General features: G+C 36.3%; 1 protein-coding gene across 1 annotated transcript in view; it reads left to right on the top strand.

Annotated features, from left to right (window-relative positions):
- Nucleotides 1–825: 825 nt before the first annotated feature.
- LOC138701756 (aldehyde dehydrogenase X, mitochondrial-like) overlaps nt 826–25,554 on the top strand; it is a 91,502-nt gene continuing 66,773 nt past the window's right edge. The window contains exon 1 of the mRNA XM_069828983.1: nt 826–967. Within this exon, the coding sequence (XP_069685084.1) occupies nt 938–967 (30 nt within the window). The 5' untranslated portion in view covers nt 826–937. The remainder of the gene's footprint in view (nt 968–25,554) is intronic.

The following is a 25,554-nucleotide window of genomic DNA, read 5'->3' as shown; positions in this document are numbered from 1 at the left end:
GAATCATCCACCCTACAGTCCACACCTCACACTGACCTGACCAGAAAAGGACAGACAACTAATAACATTTTGACTGGTGTGTACTTTGTAATAGGGTGAAAATTACGCATGCACTGCCAGATATCTTCCTGCATGGTTACGTCGATATCGTGTGAACCGCGCTATAGAACTAAGGCTTTCTCATCATCTAGAGTCGTCTCATTCCTTTTTTGGGGAACTGTAGTACCGGTATGTATGGACAAAAGGAGCGTTTAGGCACGCGAAGTGTATACGCGTAAATTTAAATTTTTGTAATTATATCTTAGTCAAATTTATCAGTGGGTATTATGCAATGCAGAATTTATTTCCGTACAAAATAACATGTATTAAAGGTTAATTTATCATAATATCGTGGGTCCAGTATTATAAAAAGGTAACTCGATTTCTTTCCGGTTTTATGTTATATAATAAGGTTAATTGGGATTTCCCGGTCTCTGATGGGGTCAAAAATTCTGAGAGAACTGACATTTAATCACTGTGGTGAATTTTGGTGAAGTCCGGAGGTTGCCATTGACCTGTGCCTATTAAACTAAATATAATTTAAAAAGAAGTCCATTACACACCATTACAATACAGGGAAACAATAAGTTGAAAGCACAAAAAACTATTAACTAATCACAAAACATTAAATTTGCAACTATTAAGTTCCATTACTGGACTCACGATATACGAGTATAAAAATGTTCCGCAGTTCTAATAGATAAAGTTTTTAAGATACGCAAAGAAGTGAATAGGGGAATTTTTGTTGGACTGTAGCGATAATCTGCTTTTCTTGGTTGGCTGCAATGGATGCATTCTATATATAGGAGGTTCTCGTCTGCTTTCCGCGCGCTATAGACAGCTTCGGTCGACAGACGGTTTGTTTGATTAGTGTATAGTTCAGGCTGACGGTGAGATCATGGCAGTCCCAGAGATTAAGTACACGAAGGTAAGAGTTATTTATTGTAATTTAACATGAATCTTCTTTATTGCAGATTTAACCATATCATCGGTTTGGGAAACATAACATTGTTACGAATGTGATGTACAAATTTTATCACAGCCTATATTAAATCGAGATGTTTATTATACATTCAATTCGCGTTTTTATTTTTGCTTCTAATTTGGCATTCGAGAATGTTGCATATTTAAATAATATTTCATCGTTGATTTTATGAAACTTCCTATGTGGCAGTACACAACTTAATTTTTCAGGAAGAAGAAACAATTAATTAAAAATCAATGGGCCTACATAAGAATGTGAAGTAATTCGGTAGAAAACGTTGGTGAATATGGTAAACATAAATTACATCATTGATTATCAGTGTAGGTCTATTGATAATTTCTTTCGTTTTCTTTCTTCGGAAAAATTATTTTCTGTACTGTCTCTTAGGTTTCATAAAATCAACGATGATTTGATTTTTCCTACAAATTTATTTCATTTAACTTCTATTAACATTGTTGAACTCCAACAACCATTCCATTGTTAGTGAAAATTTACTGTTGATCTGATGGATGACTGTTTACAAAATAGAGACAGCACATTCAGACTTACAGACCTTGTGAGAATGTAATGATAATTAAAATGAGATAAACGGAACTGCAAAAGGAAATTCAAGGAGATTCATTCAAAATTGTGTATTATAATTTGAATGAAGCAGTGATGAGTACTTTAACGATTCTTTCTTTCTCTCCTTGTCAAAAAAAGAAAGTCTCATGTTCGTCATTCAGAAATTTCACTTTTATCAATTTAAATATTGTTTTAATGACCGAAATAGAAAATATAAAAATTGGACATTTATCCTTCGAAGAGATGGACAAATTCGATTACTGTATCTTGGAACAACAGCAACAAATACATGGGTCATTCAATAATTAGTGGCAACAATGTTTGTATGTGACGCTATGATGCAGGCTTGTAACAATGAGAAAAAAGAGCATCTGATGTGTGTTATCTGTGAGTTGGAAGACACTCTCATTTGTAAGATATCTGTAGTGAGTTTAATTTGTAGACTGTTATCTGTAGTGTTCTAAAATGTTTAGCAAATACGAACAAAGATGCTTCATTAAAATTCGGATTGCAAGAGGCAAGAATGCTCGACAATGCCATACAGCATTACTGGAAGCTTGTGGTAGAGAGATTTTGATCTTTTCGCGAAAATGAAATTACCATACAGAGGAGTTCGCTTTAGAACCAGACAGGCAATTACAGCAGCAGTAGAGCAGTCTGTTCGAAGATTAGTACAAGACGCTGTGGATGGCATCCGTCGTCTTCCTGAGGTGTGCAGGCGGGTTCCTCATGTTGGAGGAGATTACTTCTGAGCACTGCAACAATGTGACTGTTCCAAAAATGTTATATTTGTTTTTAATTCAAATGTTGCCACTACTTATTGAATGACCCATGTATAAATGACACTCGGGAGGAAATTAAGCGCTGAATAAATATGGGAAATGCCTGTTATTATTTGATTGAGAAGCTTTTGTCATCCACTCTGCTGTCAAAAATTTGAACGTTAGAATTTATAAAACAGTTATATTACCGGTTGTTCTGTATGTTTGTGAAACTTGGACTCTCACTTTGAGAGAGAAGCAGAGATTAAGGGTATTTGAGAATAAGGTTCTTAGGGAAATATTTGGGGCTAAGAGGGATGAAGTTACAGGAGAATGGAGAAAGTTACACAACGCAGAACTGCACGCATTGTTTTCTTCACCTGACATAATTAGAAACATTAAATCCAGACGTTTGAGATGGGCAGGTCTTGTAACACGTATGGGCGAATCCAGAAATGCATATAGTGTTAGTTGGGAGGCCGTAGGAAAAAGATATTTGGGGAGGCCGAGACGTAGAGGGGAGGATGATATTCAAATGGATTTGAGGGAGGTTGGATACGATGATAGAGTCTGAATTAATCTTGTACAGGATAGGGGCCGATGGCGGGCTTATGTTAGGGCGGCAATGAACCTCCGGGTTCCTTAAAAGCCATTTGTAAGTAAGTAAAGGTTGTTTTAGAACTCGACCAGATTCAATTTAACTTCATTTGGCGAATGCTATTAATATGCTCAAATATAAAAGCAGTAGAATCGTTACAGACTACCTGAGTATCAGATATTGTCGGTTATGTTCGGCGTTGTTAGGAAGTCATTGCAATTACCGGATTATACAACCTAGGTACTTCAAAAATATAAGTGCACGCAACAAAATTACCATACATTTATTTTAAGTCATATGTCTAAATATACGTACCGGTATTTATGAAATTCTAGATTCAGTGAAACTTCGATATTTTCCACACTGCTAAAACCTTTGAAACCTTTTCACATTCTTCGATCTCACGTCACTTCTCTATCCCCATTTAACCATCTAACTCATAACGAAACGCAAATCAGATGTCGGTCCCGTGTATGGTGTGGGAAGATACCGAAGATTGACTCTATAATGTTAAGAAACATAGCAATTACTTAAACAATCTAAGGAGAAAAGGAAGGAATCATGTTTATTGGTAGAATGTTTTGAGCTTAAACAGTTAAAGATAAATATGTCCGCTTTTAACAACACAGTCCATACGTAAGTTACATTAATAAGATGCTATTACACGTTATTAATTAATCGTCTAAACGTGAACCCAGCGGATTATTGGACACGTGTTTATAATGCAGAATCGCTTTATGCAGATGTTTAAATGGAAAATAACGTTCATCTCATTACAGTTTCTCACACTCGAAATCGAAAAGAAAGCGCTAATCAAAATCATAAATTTGCCCATGATCATTAACTAAGGGTCATATTATAGGCTAGACTATTACACAAAGCTTGAAATTATGGTGTAGGCTATTCATGATCTTTATCATACAGTTGCTTATGCCACACTCATTTATTTGACTTGCATAGCTTGATATGAGTTGCGAACTTTTTTCCAAGGACGCGTTGTAATTGCAGTAACATTAATGGCAATGTCTGATAATCTGAAGAGCGAAAAGAGTGTTTTAAAGATTAATACAAATAAATGGGAATTATAACATGCTTCTCACGATACAGAGGGCATCATACCAGAAAGGCGTATTAACGAAACTGCAAGCATACATTAGAGTAATTTAAATATAGAATAATTTTTCCAATCCTTGCCTACTTAACGGGGTATTTTCTTCGATTCTTCCTAATGTTCATTGTAATTCTCAAACATTGTTTTCAAACGTAACTATGTTCCATTAAAATATTTTAATAACGCTGCATTTGTTGATACCACGCCCTTCTGGTATGATGCCCTCGATATGTAGTCCCAATAGTCTGTGACAGGTAGGTCGAGGTCCATGACAAATAGCTCTATAGTCTGTGACAAAGAGAGTTTTATAAGGGCATAACTGACACATTTACTTACGTACGCTTAACTTTCATGCAAACGGGGATTCAAAACTATCTGTCTCAAGGCCGATACACCTAACAAGTGAGATCGGATCGTATTCAATACGGATTGAGTTGAATCACAGTCTAGTATATACAGTCACGAAGTTCAATATGTAATAAATATGCATCCATAGATAGTTGCTAACGACTACGATCGCTACTATCTCATTATAGACAATGCGAAATAGTAACTGCACAGTCTATTGTTTCTAGCAATCTCAACAACTCAAGCTTCGTGACTGTATGTACTAGACTGTGGTTGCATGAAAACAGATATCGTATTCAAAAAGATTTCAAAACACTAAGCGCGTGAACTATCGCCATTTGTTTGACGTGTCATCTGATTTACCAAGAACGAGCGCAATTTTGTATGTTGAAAAGTCGTGTGTAATACATATGTTGTTTTCTTAAAAGCCATCATTACTATTAAGTTTTCTGCACCTCATTAAGAAAACTCAATATTGTTTATAACTAAGGCCTTCAGAGTGACGAACATGCTAACATGTTGATGACGTAATATGTTAACCAACACATTTACTTTCGAAACTTCAGCTTCCGTATTCAAATACATATCGAAAACTGAATGAAAACAGGGGTAGTGGGAAACGTATTCAGTACGGAAAACGTAACGATTTGAATACTCCGTGGACACATAGTAAATAAGGTGAAGATATCCCTTAGATTTCTAGTCTAGGTAGGGATGCTACGTGTTGATAGTTTACTTGAGGGGAAAATAAACTACATTGGTCAGTCCGATCTGACTATGGGTCCTAGTATAACTTGCATGATGTTTTCTAAGTCCACTGACAGATTTTACAGGCATGTTTGGGGTAAGTATAAGAATGTTTTGAGATGACTTGTGAGTGATAAAGTCTCCTTTTTACGTAACATTTTGTGTCTCATAATTATAATAAAATTAAAAACGGTAATTTATGATGCATTTAATTACGGCAGGCATTACGGTGAATGTTCAAAATGTTGATAACAAATAACAGCGCGATAAAGTTTATTGTTCCACCTTAACATGCAAAGTTTCCATCAAATTTTGTTGTTCTTTAGTCAACTGTCCGAAGACGGGTCTGAACCTCATAAGTGACTCCATAAAGCAGCCGTGGCGAAAATGTGACTCACGAGCACATTGTAGCTCGCAATGATAGCTGTGCATTTCTCTTATTTCGTACCTTCCCCAATCCCCACCCTCTCACTCACTGGAGTCAAACTCCGTTCCATTTGTATTTGTCTCTGGCCTGCGAGTGGCGTATCGTCCATGTGTCTCTCGAAACCATGTACCTCTACAAAAACGAAAGTTTCAAGTAGGATGAGAGGACGCATTTTTTTGCTGACAATATGATGAGAATATTAAATGTATGATTTGTTCAAATGTATGATTTGTTCACAAGTATGAGGAGGAAAACGGTTGTATAACATAAAACGGCATTATACTACATGTCACTCATGAAACATTAAAAGATGAAGTATCATCATCATCATCATCATCATCATCATCATCATCATCATCATCTCTGTACGTCGAGCCTTTTTCAGCAGATATACGAATAATACGGTTAGCTCTTCAATTTAAACTCACAGATTTACAAAGTGATGTTAAATGAAAGCTAGATGTAAGGACTTGACAAATGTTGAACTTTTCAAATCTTTGCCAAAAAATAAATATCCGAAGCTTCGTTCTTTCGCTTGCTTTGTTGAAGCCATGTTCGCTACAACTTACGTTTGTGAAAAATTATTTTCAACAATGAAAATAATAAAAACCAAATTTAGATCACGACTGACAGACAAACACCTTCGTGATCAACTACGACTGGCAGTAAGTGACATAATTCCTGATTTTGAAACTCTGTCGCAGAGACGTTAGGTAACAGGTTGTGATAATGTGTCCTATGTTTTCTTGTTCATTTCTTTCTTCGTTACACGTACTAAAAATTAGTTTGTAACCTTATACTGTATAAAATTATATCTAAGTGCTTGACATAAGGAACATGAAATCCGTTAATAAGTCAGACAGTTGCTTCACTTCCTCTTCGGGTGTCCGCCTCCTTCCATAGGTGCACATTGCAGTTACACAGTGGCTCGGCGTGCGATCACATTTTCGCCACGGCTGCCATAAAGGCATCACTCATAAGGGAAATAAGCTAGGAGACAATGGGGTAGGGTGGCCAGTTCCTGTTATCCTACATCACTGACTAGTTACATATTACACTAATAAGAATTCAGATACCAAAATTTGTCTTTTTATTTTCCTTTTGGCCTGCTGCATATGCATTGTATTACGTTGAGTTTAATGATCATTATGTCTGTTCGTGATACGTAAATCGTGAGTCAAAATCTTTCCTCGTGAGGTTGCTGTCGTAACAAACTAAAACCCATAAGGAGCTCTCAAGTCTTCTCGTAACAGTAGAACATTCGAGTCATATCAAGCTGACCAAATGTGCTTATCTCGGTTCTGAGAGAGAGTGAGAAAGAAAGTGTGTTCTGTAGGCCTGCTTATCTGTCAGATAACAATAGGGATGTTATTTGAACTTCGTACAAGTAGTGTGCTATCGGTTCATGAGCATGAATTTACAGTATTAGTAAAAATATGTAAATAACTTCAATAAAATGTCATAAAGAAATTATCTCGTCATCCAAGTATCGCACTAATATTGCTTCTAAAAAAAGAAACACGCTGACATTGTTCTATGACGTAGGTAGTGACCACGCAGTTTCATGAATTTGCAGTGAAGCTACTTCGTGATCAGCAGGAGGTATACCGATAACCAAACACAATCTGCAGATATTGAGCACTGTTTACGCCTTACGTAATATACAAGCTGGCGTACAGATCTTTTATTATACAGTACTACCTCTGCCTCTGCAACGTCGTCACAGTTTGCGGCGAAGGGGAAGAGAGAAGCCACTTGAAATTTAGCTGTCACCATCAACGAGTTAGAAGCGAGATTATAGAGTGGCCAAGTTGCCATGTACACCTGTCAAGCGTGTCTGGCCGCGAAACCAGGTGGCCCGTGTTCGATTCCCGGTCGGAGCAGGGTACCTGGTTGAGGTTTTTATCGGGGTTTTCCCTCAACTCAATATGACCAAATGCTGGGTAGCTTTCGGTGCTGGACCCCGGACTCATTTCACCGGCATTATCACCTTCATCTCATTCAGACGCTAAATAACCTGAGATGTTGATAAAGCGTCGTAAAATAACCTGCTAAAACAACTGTCAAAGTGGCCGCACTCGTGAACAGTGAATATTTTCATAAGTCCACTTCGGATCACGGTGATGTTATACGATGCTCGCGCTTGTGAAAGCAATTTCGGAACTATGGAGTCATTCGATATTTGCGTCTCGTCGAGTAGCGGTAGGGTGTTCGCTTAATGATTCGAAGGTTGCGAGTTCGAGCCTTGTTTAAGTTATCATTTTATTTTGTCATTCATTAGCGATATAAATAATATTCAAGTTACAATTTATATTGTTATCGTTCTTTAGCGATATAAATAATATTCAAGTTATGTATATTATGTTACAATTCTTTAGCGTTATAAATAATATTAAAGTTATTTATATTCTGTTATCGTTCTTTAGTGATATAAAAGATATTCAAGTTATCATTTGTATTCTGCTATGCTTCTTTAGCGATATAAATAATATCTAAGTTACCATTTATATTCTGTTATCGTTCTTTAGCAATGTAAATAATATTCAAGTTATTTATATTCTGTTATCGTTCTTTAGTGATATAAATGACATTCAAGTTATCATTTATATTCTATTATTGTTATTTAGCGATATAAATAATATTCAAGTTATCATTTATATTCTGTTATCATTCTTTAGCGAAATAAATAATACTGAAGTTATCATTTACATTATGTTATGTTCTTTAGGTGTTGGGCTTGTCAGATAACTAAGCCAAATGGGTATGATTAGGCGGGTCACCTACCCTGTTAAGGTACGGTCACACATCGCTACTTTTGCAGCGCAACCCGAGTGCTGCAAAAGTTGCAACTGGAGGTTGCGAGTCTGTCACACACAAGGCGCTACTTTTCCAGCCGCAGTCATGCTGCAGGTTTCCATCTCCGTGTTTACTTCTCAATATACATTTTGTGGTTATGTTCGCATTATTAAGAAACTCATACGAAAGCTTCCTTATCTATTATTTGCTTTTCTGTCGTATCTAGTATTCAGAAATTGACATTATTTTTACTATAAAGCTTTTAAAAACGCCTATATACTTAAATGATAACCAACAGTATATTCACGTAATCAGTGTTGGCAACCCTCCTGTTTGGAACTACGCTACGGAAAATTTAAAAAATGAATTATATCGTCAGCAATTATGCTCAGACTGTGTTGTGTATTTAATAACTGTTACAAATAATTTATTTTCATCACATTTAACATTAAAATATATCCAAACAATAAAAGTATCATTGGCATATTTGGGTGGTGGGGATTTTGGAAGATGGATTTTCTTAACGTGAACTGGAGAGCGAGTTCCTCACCGCTGCAAGATCGGCTGTTATCTCTGTCGCAGTGGAATGGGTAGGACATAAGAGTAAACATGCACGCCCGAGTATTTGTGCACTCTGGACAGTCACCTCCAAAAACTAAACAAATATTACAGTAGTCTATATGTGTCTTTGTATTCCCAAGAAACTTGTTCGATTAATTAAAATGTGTCTCAATGAAACTTACAGCAGAGTCCGTATAGGCCAGTTCCTATCTGATGCGTTTCCAATTCACTGCGGGCTAAAGCAAGGAGATGCACTATCACCTCTACTTTTTAACTTCGCTCTAGAATATGCCATTAGGAAAGTTCAGGATAACAGAGAGGGTTTGGAATTGAACGGGTTACATCAGCTTTTTGTCTATGCGGATGACATGAATATGTTAGGAAAAACTCCACAATCGATTAGGGAAAACACGGAAATTTTACTTGAAGCAAATAAAGCGATAGGTTTGGTAGTAAATCCTGAAAAGACAAATTATATGATTATGTCTCGTGACCAGAATATTGTACGAAATGGAAATATAATCTGTTATATATATGGAAATATATATGTATATGGAAATATGTTAATCCTTAGTCAATAGATAAGACTGAGTTTTACGAAATACGAACATTAAGGGATGGAAAATGGGAGGCAGTAATGATCAAAATAATTATACCGATTTATTTTTTTTAACCAGCAGACGTGCAGCCTTTAAATTTAAAACAAAGATTCACTCATAAAATTGGGTTAGACTATTCATCTCATCTCTCAGAATTGTTTCTAAAATGTATAAGGAAAGTAAAAAAAATCAATTTCATGTAGGCTACTCCCTTGAAATAACTTCAGTTTTTTTTTTTTTACTTCCGAGCAGAAAGGAGAGAGAAAGAAGTAGACGATTTAAAAAATTCACTAAACTATATTTAACTAGAGACGTAAAATTTAAAATGAAGGTTACTCCCTACAATATTGGTTAAACATTCTTAGATTTTTTAAATACCATATCCTAAGGTACTGATGAAAAGGCAGAAGGGAGTGAGAAATCTCATGTCATCCGATCTCGATGAAAGTCGATATCTGGGGATCTTTGCGATCACAGAATACGAATAAGGTATTATTTAGTCCAACTTTGTCCCTAAAGTGGTGGAGTGGGACAAAAATGGGTGAAAAATTAAATTAGATATCTTAGGGGTTTTCGAGACGAAAATTACGAATAATACAATTTGTGCGAATTCAATATGGCAGTTTCAGTACTATGAATTATATTTAAAAAAATTAAACATCGGATATCGCACAGGTAACACATGTACAGTATTTAAGGGGGTATGTAAGACCTTCTGATAGTAGGCCTATACATTTAGTAAAATCCAAAGTGTAATTTCTACATATTCTGAATGAATGTTGTGCTGGAATTTAATATAGTCATCAGCAGTGGCGTGTGGTGATAAATAATCCTGGTGGTGCACAAATATTTATTATGATTATGATTATCATATTATTATTACACCCTATTATTATTATTATTATTATTATTATTATTATTATTATTATTATTATTATTATTATTGGTACTAACTACGGCATAACTATTAGGCTTAATATATGTTATATAGGTATAGATTTACATAATTTTGTTAGTCAAGAAATTGCAGTTAATCAGTTTCCTATGTAGGTCCAGTAATAGCAAAGTAAAGTGTTCAATTTCTATGCAGCACACCGTAAATAATATTGTTTTCGCTATATTACGTTTTATAACACAGTTCACGCGTTCACAAGCATTCTATACGTGTGTCGCCTCATCAGCCTTAACTGCTAAAAGTCAGGAGCATTCTTTATTTCTTTCAATTTTCTCATCATGGCATACATCCAAAATGGCTTCAAGGATTTCGTGCTGTATAGTGTTTGATGTGCTTTCAAACACTGTTCCTCTTTCCAAATGTTCCTTAAGAGTGCGTCTAATTCAGAACTAAAATTGACGAGGCCAAGAAAAATACTAGCGTTTCAACATGAGTTTCCGTCTTCGTGACCTCTTAAAGCCAACTCAGAAGCTCCACAAAACCGCACGCACTTATCTGTTCTTGGTAACTTTATCATTGTGAAGTTCGACAGTCTCATTGAATCCAATTGTGTCTGTATGTTTGTTTGACCCAAAATTGCTAATTTAACATTATTCTTGAGTGTGCAGCTGAAGAATCGTGCTTTTATTTCTTTCACTCATTTGCTTCAAATCAATCATACCTACAGAACGATAATCAAAATTATTTAGTTACTACGCACAGTCCTAAATTCAAACAGAACAATAAATAAAATTCATAACACGTAGCCTACTTGTTTTTGTCAATGAATGTTCGCCGCCGAACAATAGGCAAGGAAAACAAAATACAGCGTCTTTTATATTGCAGCCACATATTGTATTTTTCGTTAAGTCCGAATGTTGAATTTTCTTGTCACTTCTCTGTTACTGTTCTTCGTCACTTATAATTTTAATTCCTGTGTACATCTACCCATCTTCTTTATTTTTTATCTTTTCGTGTAAAGTTCTTACAGAAAATTACATATTTAAAAGATTTTGTACACTATTCATTGCAATAATTATGATAGAACGGGCCAACAGCTACTGCAGACAGCTTGAGAACACATCTGAAAGTGAACACTGTACTGCCTCCCTACCATCATGCCATGCTCCAAAGCCTGCCAATGAAACAGTACTACTGCGCATGCTCCAATGGAACAGTGTGCCGCAAGTGTCGAGCGGTAAACGTAAGTCCCAGGCGTCAACAAGACCAGTACACGTGCAGTGTTATTTTTACATAGTATTATAATAAACAGGGAACGGATTTATATGGACTAAAAATATATGAAATATGTAAATATATATGTAGTTATTTTTACCAAAATATGGAATTAAATATGGATTTTTACCAAAATATGGAATTAAATATGGACTTAAAATTATAAAAAAAATGACTATGTACGTTAAATATTGGTACATTTTAATCAAACTAAACAAAAAATATAATGGACGTACCTTATCTTCCAATGTAGTTTCAACAAAACACAATTTTTATTGTCTGTTACCATAACAATAGGTTACAAACATTTCTTTCAAGTGCTGAAAAGTGAATCTTCTTCTATTGTCTCTGAGGATAGATTTATACTGACTAAAAGAGCGTTCGACGTCACAAGAAGTAACTGGTACATAATTCAATTTCACAATGTCTGCTGGGGATAAGTCCAAGTTAATCTTCACTGTTGATTCACCACTCATCACAGCAACAACCTTTTGTACTTCTTCATATCCAGGGTTTTTTGAAAGTACAGTGTCCACCTTAGCTCTTACTGCATCTGCAACTTTACCTCTACCACGATTCAGTTGTTCCACAGTACTATTTATAATTTCAAAACTTTCAGATAGTGAAAGGTGCCTATTTTGGAGACTTTTGAGCGTTTTTATGATGCATGAAAATGTATGCTGAATGTGAGCTAAGTCATTCTTCACACTTATGTCACAGGTAACTGTTTTCGCAGTATCAATTGAGACTGCATCTTCAGAGTCCAATGCAAGGAGGACATTGTTAATAGAGTCTATATGTTCGGCATAATATTCAACTGCTTCTAGCCATGTACCCCATCTAGTTAAAATTGGCTTTGGTGGCAATGGAATTTCAGGGTACATTTCTTTCAACACGTTAACTCTACTGGGAGCTTTGAGAAATACTTTTTTCACTGATGAAATCAACAAATCTACTTTAGGGAAATTGTCTCTGACCACTTCTGCCACACGATGAAATGCATGCGCCACACAAGTAAAATGAGTCAATTTAGGATATACAACAGATAATGCTTGTCCAGCTTTGACCATATAAGGGGCAGCATCGCTAATAAAGAATAACACATTATCGTACATAATACCCTTTGGCCACAGGATACCCATAGCTTCGTTGAACAGTTTAACTATAGTTTTGTTATTGCACTTTTCTAGAACATCACAATGTAAAAGAATTCGTTCAGAATATTGTTCACTTAACAAACCGATAACTACATTACCAACAAGTCTACCTTCTTTGTCGGGAGTCTCATCAATGGAAACCCAAATTGAACTATTTTTAATTTCATCTCTTATCTTCTGTATTGTCTCATCGTAGATGGATGGAGCATACGTCTTCCTAAGTGTTGACTCATCCGGGATTGTATGTTGAGTATATTTTTCAAGGAATTCCCTGAAGACCTTATTCTTTAGTTTGTAGAGAGGAATATCAGCAGAGATGAGAGAACGGCACAGGTCGATGTTAAACTCAGATCTTACATTCGATGTTGTTGGTTGTGTTAAAAACAATTGTCTCTGCTTGGAATTTAGTTGTTTGTTGGCCTGATGTTTACTAGTTGTAATGTGTTGTTGCACCAGGAACTTTTGTGTAGATGATACTGCACACTGACACAAATTACAAAATAATATTTTATTGTCAGTTGATAAACCATCTTCTTTAAATTCTGAAATGTAACTTGTTAGTTTTGATTTTAAATTGACTGAATGACGTACTTTTGGCATATTTACCGTCTTTATAGTATGATTTACAAAACTGAACCTATGTGTACTCTGACTGGCATTTAACTGTTGAGCTGCACAACTGAAGTCTGTTAAAAATTTTAAATTAAATTAATACAGTTTTGTAACTTACTTTCCCATTGTTGATAGGACTGCTAATTTTCAAATAACTCTGATGTTAAAGGGATTACTGAACATGTGTTTAAATCTCTATTGTTGAAATGTATTTTTAAAAGTTAATGGAATTTTGTTTTGTTTTATTGTTAAACCTAATATAATATGGACTGTTTTATATGAAATATGGAAAATATATGGAAATTAACGAAAATATGTACTAAACTCTAAAATATGGAAAAATATGGAAAATAAAAGTAGGATTTTTCAACCCTACACATTGTGAAACATAAAGATAATGCAAAATATAAATTATATTAGCTTTATAAGTAAATATGTATTTACATATAAATCCTTTCCCTGATAATAAAGAATTATGTCGCTCACACAGTCTATTGCAGCTCATTGATATAACTTTAAAAACATGTGTTATTTGAAGAGATGGTGCACTGCTCCTATGCTTCTTAAGAGAAATCGCCACTGGTCATCAGCCAATACCTCTAGATTAATAAACAACTTTCTAGAATCCATAAAATACAGTATTTATTGTGAATGGTAATTATATTTTTCAATTGGTGCAATTTGTGCAGGAAAAATTGGTTTCTCCGATATCTTGTACGAATTCGAATATTTTAAAATGCTTTCTTCTCTGTTCTATTCACAATGTGCGTGTGAAGAAATTATTGCCCTTGTAATATCCATTACAATCCTATTTATTATACTCTTATCAATCTAACTTCCGCAGCATGCAATTTTACCCAATTAACCAAATTATATTTTGATTATTAAGAAGAATCGTAATTTCATTAACTTGAATTGTCGCACCACCAGTAGACGATCCTTAGATTATTACTGGATAAATATTGTATATTGATCTGGTAAGGGTAGGATTATATATATATATATATATATATATATATATATATATATATATATATACACATACATACATATATACACACAGTATATATATGCGCAATGCAATGCGTTTTCCTTTTAATTAAGAATTAATTTAATTTAGAAAATGTAGGAGACGTATTGTAAAATCATTGCGAACGGAAATCATTTACATTTATTAAAGGTATTCTTTGAGTAGGACTGTACCGTGGTGTGTTTCATAATAAGGATAATTGATATGAGCTGCTGTTATGAAAATATGAACGACTCAGAATGTTATCGCACCTCATTCTCGCAGCTTACACAAACAATAATGGCTCGCCTACTGGAAATGTCATCGAGGTCATCTGCCAAAATCGGTGCCTACGACTTATAACACTGGTTGAAACCGCAGCAAAAGTTTCAACAAAACCGATATCAAAAATGCTGCGGCTGCAACCTTGAGAACCCTGTTCACACGTCGCTACTTTTAAGCTGCGCTCAGCATGCAAAAGTAGCGGGAAGCAGGTTCGGCAGTCGCTACTTTTCGGGTTGGATCGTTGTTCACACGTCGCAGTACAAGAGTTGCGCAGTTTTTTGTACTGCAGCGCTGCAAAAGTAGCGACGTGTGACCGTACCTTTAGACTCGTTATATAACTAAGCTAAGGCAAATAATTATGATCATGTGGGTCACCTATTCTATTGGACTCGTCATATAACCAAGGCAAATAATTATGACCATGCGGTTACCTACTGTGTTGGACTCGTCATATAACTAAGGCAAATAATTATGACCATGTGGGTCACCTACTCTGTTGGACTCGTCATATAACTTAGGCAAATAATTATGACCATGTGGGTCACCTACTCTGTTGGACTCGTCATATAACTTAGGCAAATAATTATGACCATGCGGGTCACCTACTCTGTTGGACTCGTCATATAACTTAGGCAAATAATTATGCCCATGTGGGTCACCTACTCTGTTGGACTCGTCATATAACTTAGGCAAATAATTATGACCATGCGGGTCACCTACTCTGTTGGACTTGTCATATAACTTAAGCAAATAATTATGACCATGCGGGTCACCTACTCTGTTGGACTCGTCATATAACTTAGGCAAATAATTATGACCATGTGGGTCACCTACTCTGTTGGACTCGTCATATAACTAAGGCAAATAATTATGACCATGTGGGTCACCTACTCTGTTGGACTCGTCATATAACTAAGGCAAATAATTATGACCATGTGGGTCACCTACTCTGTTGGACTCGTCATATAACTTAGGCAAATAATTATGACCATGTGGGTCACCTACTCTGTTGGACTCGTCATATAACTTAGGCAAATAATTATGACCATGTGGGTCACCTACTCTGTTGGACTCGTCATATAACTTAGGCAAATAGTTACGACCAAGCGGATCACTTACTCTGTTGCGTTTGGAATGTCTGGTCATGTAAACAACTAACATCAGACATAACGCGCCCAACAGTGTAGGCGATCCTTCTGGTGTAGGCGATTGAACCTGTATGTAAGTCAGAAATGGTAAGTCCAGGATCCGGTTGAATACCCAAAGGACTATTTCTGATGAAATAATATTCGTATATACATACAGGGTTTTTCTAAATGCTCCAACAGCTTTGGAAGGTAGCAAAAAAAAAAAAAAAAAAAAAAAAAAAATCCATATGAAAATATGTCCGCAACCAAAGCATTTCGGAGTTGGAGCCTCGAAAAGGCAAGCCTGGTTATGGAATTTACTATCCAACTTTGAATATGTCACATGCTGTAAAGGGGAGGAGAAAATAGCCATGTGTAAAGGCGTTAAACCCTGTAGGTAGGAGATGGAATATTCGTTTTCGTTAGTAGACTGACAGCTTGTGCATAAGATGTCCTCGGTTTTTACTCTTTCAGAATTTAATACTTTTTATCTTCCTCTTGAATGTTTTTCTCTTATCTCAAGCGTCATGATCAAGCAGTATTATGTTTGATCCTTGACATGATCTGCCATTTCCACTCTTAAGTTACTTTAATTTGTCCCATTTCATTTGTTTCTGCAAACTGAATATGCGTGTATTCAAATATGCTGGTAATTATTTGCCTTACTCTGTTAGTATCCTGAAGATAAGAGTTGTGTAGAAGAGTTATTATTTTTATCAGCTTGTCAGTGTTAACTAAAGACGTGTTTGCAGTGCGAAATGCCAGCGACAGTTTAAATTGTAATTTTAGTCTCTCTTTGCGAAAGGCAGACGAGTAATTATCAGGGGCGGCTTTCGAAGGGGGGCTGCGGAGCTGCAGCACCCCCAGACATTTGTGGCTCTTGTCTCGTTTTATGTTGTGAAATACATTTATTATACATTCTCATTTAGCGGCTCGAATTTTTTTAAAAATTTCGCTCTCATTGACATGCACGCAATCGTTAGTGAAGTCACTTCCTCCCCTAGTGCTGCCAGAGCGAAACGAGAGACAAGGACGGATTGGTGAAGCCACTTCCTCCCCTGGAGCTGCCAGTCTCGTCTCGGATGCTTTGCGCGTAGTTTTACCCCTCCCCCTGCTGTCCCTCGCCATGAAACCAGAGTTTCCAGGCGCTGCAAAATTTGCAGCAGTTTGTCAATAGCGTGCAGTTTTAAATACATTTTCTTTAATGTTGTGAGTATAACAAGTGCAACAGTGTTTAATTCTGTACAATATTTACAGTCTATTCAGTTCAGTACCTTAACAATTCAGGAGAAATGTGAAATTAAGTGCCCATCAGTTGAATCTCATAATGGAAAGAGCCGCTAAACAAAATAGCCTACAAAGGCCGCATATTTTTTTGCTGATTTATCCAGTATCCCTGCTTTCTTCTCTCGATCTCCACACAGTCTGTATTAGATTAATGTGTTTCAAAGACAATTCCATCAGGTGGGGCAACAAGATGGAGTTTTAAAATAAGAACAGTAAATGTTGTTCATGAGAAGAAGGAGCCATTGCTAGAATGTTTTCAAACCATAATGGAATCTGAAACATCTAACAACACCACAATAAATGAGGCAAGCGCCCTGGTGCGTACTCTTGAAGATCCTGAATTCAATTTCTGGCTCAGATTTTTCATTTATTGATGTATCATGTAGATATAGTATACAACCAATACAACATCGCCAGTTAGATATTTCTAAGGTTCAAATCTGCATATAAAAAAAAATTAAGTTATGGTTTATTTCACCACACTCGCAACTGCAGGGGTTATATCAGCGTCGCCCGTGTGCCAGAATTTTGTCCCGCAGGATTCTTTTAAATGCCAGTAAATCTACTGACATGAGTCCGTCTCATTTAAACACTCTTAAATGCCATCGACCTGGGCCGGGATCGAACTCGCAACCGACTATGCTACCGAGGCCGACTCTGCATATCAAGCTTTGTTAATGCCATACAGACAATACGGAACAGTGCACAGTTGAGCAGCGAGATCTGTGAAAATGAAAATCCTAAACAGCGTCGTAAGATTGAAGGGATTCAGACAAGAGTTGCGGCAGCCAAGGAAATGTGTGACCTCATTATCACACAAGCTAACACCCGATTCCAGTTCATAGATCATCTGATATTAGCTTCTCTTCTGTGTCAAGAAAAATTTGAATGCTACAAAAGCTCATTTCCTGAAAATGACCTGAAGGTATGTGTGAAGCTTTTTCCAATCTTCGATAAAGACAAACTAAAAACGGAACTTACTGTGTTATATTAGAGACAAGAATTCAGAAATATCAGTGACGCAGTCAAATTCTTGCAGTTTTTTCTATCTGAGAACTTGCAGGCCTCATTTTCAGAAGTTGTGAAATTACTACGCATAGCTATCACCATACCAATGACAGCTTCCGAACCAGAACGTTGCTTTTCATGTTTGAAGAGAGTAAACTCCTATCTCAGAAATACGATGAGAGAAGAGAGACTGACCGCATTAGCTATGTTTTCCATTGTAAAGACTATGTTAAACGACATATCGGATTTTAATAAGAAGATGATTCTAAAGTTTGCAACCTACAAGACAAGGCGCATGGAACTAATCTTTAAATAATGTAAGTTGCATTTTTTTTGTATTGCAGCCCCCCCCCCCCTGAATTCATTGCCCACAGGCCGCCACTGGTAATTATTATTGTTAAAGTACGCAGATATTTATTGTCCAAACCAACCACAAATTTAATACCAAGTTCCCTGCAATGATTGAATAATCAGATCATCAGCCTGCCACACAGGCAGTCCGGATTCAAGTCCCGATCAGGCCTGGATATTTCATTCGAAAAATTCGTAGTGACACACCTGGCTGACAAGGTCGGAGTTTGTGTTTTTCTAGGGGTTCTCCTCTTTCCCCACGTTAGGCATCGGCATAATTCCGTCCGATCTCCATTCCGTTATCATTCTATACTTCTGTAACATTCCCTGAACGCCGTACCGACTGGGAACGCCCTGGAGTGACTGGTCTAGGACCTAATGGAGTTGTCTGCTCGAAACCTGGATATGCGACAAACCTGTAGTAGTCAGCCACGTACACGTTGGAGCAACGATAAATAATAAAAGAAACAGTGGCGGCCGGTGAGACATTCTGGTGGTGGTGCCAAAAATGAAAAAAAGTTGTACACAAATTACCCTAGTGAAATTAATAATCGCAGTTCACGTTTGCATTATATTAAATAAAACACATTAATTAAACCAGCTATTTTACCAGGTGTACAGTTAATAATGTATCTAGTAACAGTTACAATAACATTTCCGAAACCAATAACGAAATTTACAGATACAGATAATCAAAACTTTCACAGTATTGTTAGTCAAATACAAATAACTTTTATAACTAGTAAAATTACTGGCAAAAACACACGAGATAAACAATGGCATAGATAATAAACAAACACGTTTGCACCTTATTTAACAGGCCGATGAATCTAAGGCAGCGGCCTGAATAACACATGTTCATGTCCTGCACAGATCTCATGTATCGTTAACAGAAGCATCAATACTATAGCAACATTGTAACGATATTTAGTTGCCGCAAAATAAAACAACTATTACACAAAATTAACAAACAGTTTTACATAATATGAAAAATATTTATCTTTCTAAAAAGAACCATGACTATCTCTGCGTTCAATATAACTAAATTGATAATAATTTACACATTTAAATCCAAGTTATGTGCATTAGTTTTGAATTGGCAACATTACATTAACATTTGGCGCGGAACTCTAACTCATAGACAAATAACGTCTCCAACAACCCTGCCATCTAGCGAAATTTCTGCATTACTGTGCTCTAGCGGTCGGAATATTAACTACTGAGTCAAATTGAATTCGGCTCAAAGTCTGCCATAAGAAACGCATATAAACTAGAAGCAGTAGCCTTTTGTACAGTGTTATATGGACGCAGGTAGTGCCTCAGCGAAGTGGCTCCAACGTTCGGAAAAACGCTGCAAGAGTGCGTCCGGATATGTGCGCGCGCACGTTCAAATGAAATATGAATAAAATGTATAAACTATTACAACTGGTTTATAGGATATTATTTTTGTTTCTTTCATTGGTGGAGCCATGGCACACTGGCACTACCCCAAAAGCCGCCCCTGAAAAGAAACAACCTAGCGACGCTTTGGTATTATCACAGTCTAGTATATACAGTCGCGAAGCTCAATACATAGTAAATATGCAAATATTAGATAGTTGCTCACCACTAGGATCGCTAATATTGCCTCATTACAGGCAATGCAAAATAGAACCGTCACAGTCTATTGTTTCTAGCACCCTCAAAACTCAAGCTTCGTGACTGTATATAGTAGACTGTGTTATTATCCCAAATCATATATAGATTGCTCTTTCCTATGTTAAAATCGGTTGCACTTTGAAGAGAACAACAGGGGCGTATTTTGCGGACTACCGGGGCTACCGGCGGTAGCCCAAGGAAATTACAAAAGAAAAAGTTTATAATATAACATAATGTAATAATTTTGTATTATTAGTTTTACCATAGTAATTAAAATTATAGCAATTGTTAGATTTATATGCGCTCTCTGCTCTCAAAAAGAAACAAGTTGTCAAGGCGGCATCGCTGGAGAAATCGCTTGCTACGTGAGGTAGCCTGTGACCGTACCGCGCACACTGTCCTGTCGCACAACTGCCCGTCCCCCCCCCCTCCCTACTGTTTCCATCGTGCAATATAGGCCGGGCGAGTTGCCGCTCTCGTGATCGGTTTCTTCGCAGGCGCGAAGCAGCAATACGCTTAGTACGCTAGCTCATGCATGTGATTGTGTTCTTGCAGTGTATTATTTTAAATCTGTGATTTGTTCGAGTGTCTAAGAGTTATATTAATTGTGAATTATTAAGTTTTTAATTTCCCAATTAAGTGATGTTGTGAAAAATATGGCAGAACAAGTTTCTGGAGAGGTTTGTGTTGAAAATGACTGTGTAATAGAAGGTTTATTAAAAGTGCCTTTTAGCCGTCGTACATAACGAGAAAGTTGAAATTGTGAAAATGGAAAGACCAACTCCTGATTTAAATTTGTCCATGGACGTAAAAGAAAAACAGCGAGAGTACACACGCCATTTCACTTCAACATCATATGGTAAGTGGAATTGGTTGTGTGGTAGTTCTAAACTGTCTAAACTATTTTGCTGGCCATGTTTGTTATTTAGCCACGAAACTAATGTGTGGTCAAAAGAGGGGTTTTCTAATATGAACTCCCTTCGAACGGCAGTCCTAGAATACGACAAATCAAAAGCTCATATTTGTAGTAGCATGAACTTTGCAAACTTTGGGAAGACAAGAATTGATTTACAGCTAGATAAGCAAAAAGCTCTACACATCAACCAACACAATGCTCTTGTGAAAAAAAAATCGGGAGGTTTTACTGCATCTTATTAACGCAGTCTGCTTTCTAGGAAAACAAGAATTGGTTTTCGGGGTCATAACGAGAGTGTGGAATCAGACAATATAGGAAATTATATTGAATATTTAAGTTCCTTAAGTGAATTTGACCATTTACTGGCCAATCATCTTGAGAGTTCAACAGTATTTCGTGGTACTTGTCTCGCAATTTAGAATGATTTAATATTTGCTATAAGTGGGATTATGATAAAGAACATAAAACCTTTTGTGGCCATTGTTGTTGATGAAACAAGTTACTGCTCTAATCAGAGTCAATTGTCCACTGTTTTAAGATACGTCGACAGTACTGCCAATGTTCAAGAACGGTTTATAGGATTCACAAATGTCAGTTCGGACAAAACTGCTGCTGCTTTTTTTCAGCATGTGGAAGGTGTTATAGCAGAATACAATGTCGGCAATAAGTTAATTGCACAGACATACGATGGTGCTTCAGTTATGGAGGGAAATATTAATGGCTTAAAAACAAAAGTTCAAGGAAAGTATCCTCAAGCACTATTTGTCCATTGTTACAGCCATGTTCTCAATTTAGTTTTGCAACAAACTACTTCATCCATTCCAGAATGCCGCATTTTTTCAAAACACTGTCGGGTTTAGCTGCATTTTTCTCATCTCCTAAAAGATCAGGAAACTCAAGGAATTTATGAACAAGAAACACCCAAAAGTAGCACCAACTAGACTGAATTTTACATCTCGGCTTGTAAATACAGTAAAGGAATACAGAGATAAACGGACTGCTTTCTTAAAAAATATCATTTGTAATGACTCTGAAGAAAACTGGGATGATGCTGTAAATGTGCAGGCTTAAGAATATTTGAATTTTTTCACACAGTTTCAGAATATATTTCTTCTTGAAGTCTATGCTAGAGTGTTCGCACATACAGATGTGCTCTACAATATTCTTCAGACAAAAAGTCTAGACATAGCATACTACTTGCAAGAGGTATCAAAGTTAAAAAAAAATACTATATCCGAGTTCAGACGTAGTGGGTTTCCGTCCATATGGAGTAATATGGAAAATGAAAATTCTTCAGACAATACAATGGAACCACCATTAAAGCGAAGAAAAGGAGATGATGAATTGAAATACAGGCAGCTGTACTACAGCATACTAGATCGTATGCACATGGAAATTACTGACAGATTTTCTGATTATGGAAAGCTTCAGTTCACACATCTTCTAGATTCTCAAAAATGTTCTGCTTATAGAGAAAACTTCCCGAATGAGGCACTAAACAAATTATTTCAGTCCTATAACAGTCACTTTGATCAAGTACGTTTGAAAAATGAATTAAGTGTAATATATTCAGCAGAAGTCTTTGATTTTTCGAACAAACCTATCCATGAAATATTATCTGCCATATATGAAAACCAGCTGAACCAAGTTATTCCTGAAGTCCTTAAATTGGCAACATTAATTGTGACAATACCAGCTACGTCAGCATCGGTAGAAAGAACATTTTCTGCGTTGAAGAGAATAAAATCCTACTGTAGATCAACTCATACACAAGAACGTTTATCCGGCTTGGCACTAATATCCATTGAAAAGTCATTTCTACAGAAACTTTGCAAGTGGCCCAACTGTAATTTCAAGGACGAAGTCATCAACGTATTTTCGTCCCAATCAAGACGTCTGGAATTCACATAAATATGTAAGGAATTTTATTATTGGGATTTTAAAATATATTTTGTGTAATAATAGGGTCAGTGGTAGCCCAAACCCTTTAACCAGTATACGCCACTGGAGAACAACCGCCAGGATCGCCACCCGTCCGCCGTAGACGAACACGAGATGGCAGTACAGTCGCTAATGCAATTCAAATGGGAGTTATGACGTGACTCCTTATGTAACAACTAGATCGCAGCATAGAAAACCTGACAAAAGTTGTTACCGTCAAAACCTATAACGCCGAGCAATCTGGGTATACTGGGTGTTCATTTCAAAGTGTGTCATGACGTCACTGTTGTGAGTCAGCGATTTGGAGCGAGTTTCAGCTTTTATGTCAAAGAAGTTGCTTATTAATCAAGGCGTTCAATCTGAACTTGAGAACGTGTACGGTATGACTTGAACGTCGTAGCAACAGATGGCGGTCTGTACGGTCTGTGTGCTACCATAACCTCTTTCGAACTGTGTTTTGCTCGGCAAGTCGTACGCAGGGTATTTATCATCGGTTGCTTACGGCAACATTCCACAACACAAATCAAATGCTCCGTGTCCATGTTGACCGTCGAAGTTAATGTCAACAAATACTGTACTTAAGTAATCGTCTTAACCCTCTCCCCATATCCCGACAGTAAGAAAAAAACTCACCCCAGTACGTGTTTCCAAACAGTTCACATTCCTGCCACTACAGGCGTTACCGTACGTATCGGCAAGTCCCCTTCAGAATGAACGCCGTACTTGCTAGGCAACTTCTCTGACACATAGGTAATACGCCTCTGCGGAAGTGTAGGAAGATTGAATTGCCTTGGCTCATCGGCTAGCCACATGACGTCATACAGCGAGCCATGACATACTTTGAACTGAACACGCAGTATATGATCTAGGGTATTATCAAAGAATCAAGTGTTCATATCGGAGCAACGAGGACGCGGGAAGCGAACATTTTGATTTATCAGTAGAAGATATTCTATACATCCACTTAATGAAAGAAGATATCACCGTTGTTCCTTCAATAACTCCTATGTCACATTTTTATCGACTTTCGGATTTCTGCTCTATTAAATACCTTAAATAGTGACAGAGCAAATAATAAAATCTCCTGTATGTAATTATTTCTTTGTTTCGAAAATGTAAGAATTCACAGTCTCCTATGTACGGCTGCCATAGGATGAATAAATGTGTTTTCTCTTCCTGCTGAAAAATTTTATATTTTGCACATAGGAGTTATTGCAGGAACAACGACGATATAGATAGAAAATAACAGCTGCTAGGGTCACGGTTAATAGGCCTATAACTTAAATACGTACAAAATTGAACCCGTTTCTCATCTCAAAGGTAGTATAAATTCATTGTGATGTGTTTGGTTCTTGTGATCACATAACATATCACCGATAAATACACAACTGATCAATTTGTCAATATCCGTGATAATTAACTTAATATTCCGTAATAATAATAAATCGATTAATATTCGGATATATTGATAACCACCGGTCATTATACAGATTAATATTATCTTAATCAGAGATCATAGGAACGACAAGAGCGAAGAAAATGGAATTTTTCTTTTTCGTCGCTTTTATCGTGTATCTTCGCTTTTATCGTTACTCCAGTATGCACACCTCAATGACAATGCATGCTTCAATTCTCTCTGATGTAGCATTGCTGCTTCTTTTATCGTTTATCGTCGCTCCAACGTGTACGTACCTTAATAGATCTACTGGATCGCAGTGTCTCTCTCTCAAGTACAATACAATTCAAAAACCAAAAGAATATACAGTGTCAAAAATTTGCGCACATTGACTACATAATACAAGTCCTGAATTAAAATGTAGACGAAAATATTCGTGACACAGTTTCGTTCGAAAAAATTTGATTCCACAGATAAATACAGAATTATGGACTAAAAATTTATAATGACATGTTTTTGAAGTACTGGTATCTGTATTAAAAATTATAACGTATAAATCTAAATTAGAAACAGGAGGTATTTTGAATAAGTAATTTAAATTAACGTAAATATTTAACATACTTTATATTTTAAATAAGCACCGTGTGAATTTGTGATACCGGTACTTAATTTTAATTCATTTGACTTTCAATTTACTCTATTTTGTTATCAAGTTAACCTACAGAACTTCCTTTCTGACTTCTTACTAATAAATTCTTGCTAAATACACTGCTTGAGTTATTATCATTTTAAGTATAATATTATCATCATCATTTTTCGTACTCTATATGCTTAGTTGTCCCCCGAACACAAGTTTTACGTACTACCTTGTCAGCTGCTTGTAAACACTGCATTATTGTGTGTAGGCCTACTTAACTTCAGAGTAAATGTGCTTCAACTTCGAAGTCTAGTTCTTACTAGGGGGTGGATTTTACTATATTGGCATGTTTTGTTTCTTAATTGGAAATCACATGCTACCATTATATAAATTTCAAGTTTTTTAAACCAGAAGTCAAGGTTCTATAGTGCATTTACTGTATATGCAATATTTAAGGGGTTACTGCATATTTCAGATTTCAGCG

This window comes from Periplaneta americana, chromosome 6 (assembly GCF_040183065.1).
Source record: "Periplaneta americana isolate PAMFEO1 chromosome 6, P.americana_PAMFEO1_priV1, whole genome shotgun sequence".
Lineage (NCBI taxonomy): Eukaryota > Metazoa > Arthropoda > Insecta > Blattodea > Blattidae > Periplaneta > Periplaneta americana.
This window is presented reverse-complemented; position numbering and strand designations above follow the sequence as displayed.